The sequence below is a fragment of the Exophiala oligosperma genome (genome assembly GCF_000835515.1).
Source record: "Exophiala oligosperma strain CBS 72588 unplaced genomic scaffold supercont1.85, whole genome shotgun sequence".
Lineage (NCBI taxonomy): Eukaryota > Fungi > Ascomycota > Eurotiomycetes > Chaetothyriales > Herpotrichiellaceae > Exophiala > Exophiala oligosperma.
In genome coordinates, this window is record NW_015622902.1 from 658 (window position 1) to 4,322 (window position 3,665).

At 50.3% G+C, this 3,665-nt stretch overlaps 1 protein-coding gene across 1 annotated transcript; it reads right to left on the reverse strand.

Annotated features, from left to right (window-relative positions):
* Positions 1-1,443: 1,443 nt before the first annotated feature.
* PV06_11863 (uncharacterized protein) lies at positions 1,444-3,054 on the reverse strand (the record flags this gene model as incomplete). Its single annotated transcript, XM_016413609.1, has 1 exon — positions 1,444-3,054. One exon carries the CDS (start codon positions 3,052-3,054, stop codon positions 1,444-1,446), a length of 1,611 nt encoding a protein of 536 aa, XP_016256010.1.
* Positions 3,055-3,665: the final 611 nt, after the last annotated feature.

Consider the following 3,665-nt stretch of genomic DNA (forward strand, 5'->3'; position numbering starts at 1 on the left):
ACTTAGGACCTGTTAAGGCGGCCCAGCGACAAGTTTCCCCTACGAACGCAAAACGAAAATCGTGTGGCCTAGCCTCGTACTGTACTGCCTGCAGTAAACTTTTCGGCGAGGTTCGAATGATCCACAGATGTGATTCGCACACAATAATAGTCCATCCTAATAATAACTGCCCTATGTCTGGTGCAATCTTGAATCCATTTTTAGAATCTATAGCACATAAGTCACAAGAGTACTGTATATAACATTGAGGGCAAGATTCTATGCAGTATTTCAGAGGCACCAAAAGCAAAAATGACTCTCTTCGCTGGTTTATGTCTATTGCTTTGTACCTTAAACCTGGTCAATTGCCACACCTGGATCGAGCAATTGTCTCTGGTGGACAAGAATGGTCAGCCCGTGGGTGATCCCGGCTTCATTCGCGGCTATGGTAAAAGAGCACTATAAAGCCAAGCAGTTGGAATATACGCTGACAGGAAATAATTAGTGCCAAGAACCACACCTGGATTTGTCGATGGAGACAACACGTATCTTCTCCCCCAAGCACCGGCATTAACTTTTCAAGACTCAGATCTGATGTGCAAGTTGACTCAGGCGCAGGGTAATCAAAGCGGGGGACCCATCTTGATGGCCCCGCAAGGTAGTGCTGTTCTTCTGCGATACCTAGAGAATGGCCACATCACCCAGCCAGACGTTCCTCCGAACAAGCCCACATCGGGCCAAGTCTCGGTGTATGCCACCACCCAAGCCCGGGATGATGACAAATTTACCGCTATTCATGGCCAATGGACAGCTGATAAGACTGGAGGTGACCAACGTGGCTTTCTGTTGGCAGCCACGCCATTCGATGACGGTCGTTGTTTCCAGTTCGACCCTACTGGACACAGTGAAATCGCGACCAACCGAAGCAACACATTCGGTCCAGGACCCTCGACCACAGAGACACCCAACAGATGGTGTGGAACCACCATCAAGCTGAACGACGAAACAGGTAATCTGTTACCCAACGGAACCCTCGTCACACTCTATTGGGTGTGGGATTGGCCGACATATGTGCCTGGCAATCCCGGAACCTCCCCGGCTATATTGAACGAGACTTACACATCTTGCATGGAGGTGGAGATTGTCTGAGTTATTTGCATATCCACTAATGTTGTGCCAATGAACGGCGAGACCATCCGTGGATCGTGATTTTTGCTTACAAGCTAAATTGGAACTTCGAATTCTAGTCTGGGTCATGTTGGGTATCGACTTTGGTCAACTTCTCATAAAGTATATCAAGACATCAGTGGCAGCCTTTTCTGCAGTCTAGTGACCAATGATCGTTGATGCTTATTACAAGGCTTAACAACTCATTCATGTGCCTCGTGTACCGCATGACCAACGTATACTGTACATACAATCTGGCAATCGAAATCTCTGTCCGCCACCCCGGACATGGATGTTCTAGCGGACGTGGAATCCTGGATACCCCTGAGCAGCGGCCTCTTTGAGGAAGTTGATGTACCGATGCACCCCTCCAAGGTAACACAGAGGTTGCTTCTTCCGTCCCTGGATGTTCGCGCCCATATACCATGAATCAGTCTCACCGAATAAAGTCCTTTTAGCAGCCTGATCATTTTCTGCTTTCCAGACTTCTTCCGCCTGGTGATCAGGCTCAATCACTGCCTTATTCTCAAGCCTGAGCCAGGTTAGACAGTCGACAATCCACTGGCCCTGAACCTCAGCCATTTGTGGGGTGAGTCCTAGAGCAGATGGTGCTTGGGGACCGATCGGGAAGAACATGTTAGGAAATCCCTCTGTCATCAAACCAAGCGAAGTATGAATTCCCGCCGAATCGTCGGACAACATCCATTTCTCACGGAGATGCCGGCCTCCAACTCCTCGGATATCCATGGTAAGCATACTGCCGACGATAGCGTCGAAACCCGTTGCCAATATAAGCACGTCGAGCTCGTGAAAGTCTTGTGAGGTTCTAACGCCGTTTGGGAGTACTTGCTCTATAGGATGCTCATTGACATCGATGAGCACCACATTGTCCTGGTTGAACCTCTCGAAGTACGAGGTCTCCAATGACGGTCGTTTTGTCCCGAATGCATGGGGAGCTTGTACCGGGGCCAGCTTCGCAGCCACGCTGGGATCACGTACACGATCCCGAACCGACTTTGCCCAGAACCTGTAGGCCTCTTGGTTGGCCTCCCGGGAGGACAGCAGGTCGTCATAATTGGCTAACCAGAAATGGAGCCCTCCACGGTCGAACAGTCGTTTGTAAAATACTTCTCGTTGCTCGGCATTGTCATCGAACGTCTTCTTGGTCGGTCTGTCGGCATTGAACCCAAACCTCGATACGCGCTGGTCGAACAGTGCGGGATATCGAGTTTTCATCTGCCCACGCAGGTCATCATTGAGTACCTCCTGTCTCAGGGGAGTGGCCATGTTGGGCGTTCGTTGAAACACGACTAGCTTCTTAACATCGGGAGCCACGTTTTCGATGATTTGGATCCCGCTCGCACCCGTTCCCACGATGCCCACCCTCATGCCTGTCACAGAGAGATTCTCTGGCCACTCCGATGAATGGTACGCCAGTGGAAAAGACTCCAGGCCCGGGAATGTCGGCACATGCTTGATCGTAGTGTAGCCAGTGCACGGGACGAAATAAGTGGTTTCAGCCAGCAAACCCTGACCGCTGAAAATTCTCCAGTGCCGTGCTTGTTCATCCCAGTGAGCGGCCGTGATCCGCGTACCGAAGTCAATGTCCTCATAGATATTCAGCTTTTGGCAAACCCAGAGGAGGTAGTCTCGAATCTCCGCTCGTGAAGGAAACTTCTCGGACCATTTCCAATCTTTCCAGAGCTCGGGAAGACTAAACTCGTAGAAAGGGACTTCAGTGTCGACTCGACAACCTGGGTAGTTCGTATAATACCACACGCCTCCCACTCCTTCGCACGCGTCCAGGAGACGGACTGTAAAACCACTCTTTTTCAGGAGATACAGCAACCATAAGCCGGCCCAGCTTGCTCCGACAACGACGGCATCAAGCTTTTTGGGGGATGCCATGGTGTAGCCTCTTCAATGTTCAGCTAGGAAGTGCTTTTCGCTGCTCCCACGTTGCTCGTGAGAGACTCTGGGGTGATCTGCGTACGAAACGACTGATGTGAGATGCTGGCAGGGTCAGAGATGGAACTCCTGCTGTCAACGTATCAGTACTCCAGGGGGTAATTATAGTCAACATATCTGCCACGAACAAAAGTTCCTCCCCGTACGAAAGTCTTACAGTATCATCGCAAAGCTACGGTAGTCTGGATAGAAGCATGGAACTATTTCCTACCCCCTAGTTTGGGCTAAGTAGACGCGCATTGTTATGACGTCCTTAAGAGCGGACTTACGAACGTACCGAATCAGGTTCTACCCCTGCCATTAGGTCTAAGTATCCAAGCTCCAGCATCCTTAAGTCAATGTGAGTCATAAACTTCCCTGTGAGTCCTAAATGTTCAAATAGCATTCGTACGATCTTTGGCCTTGGTTTTCACAGCTCAATGTTCACCTGGCACTCCACTTCTCCTAGGTTACACCACCTCTTCTAGCGTAAAATCTGCATCTGCACCCTTCAGCACTGCGATCGTTCAGTATGCGACAACCTGTGCCCAGAGTGTAATGACAGCCCGATC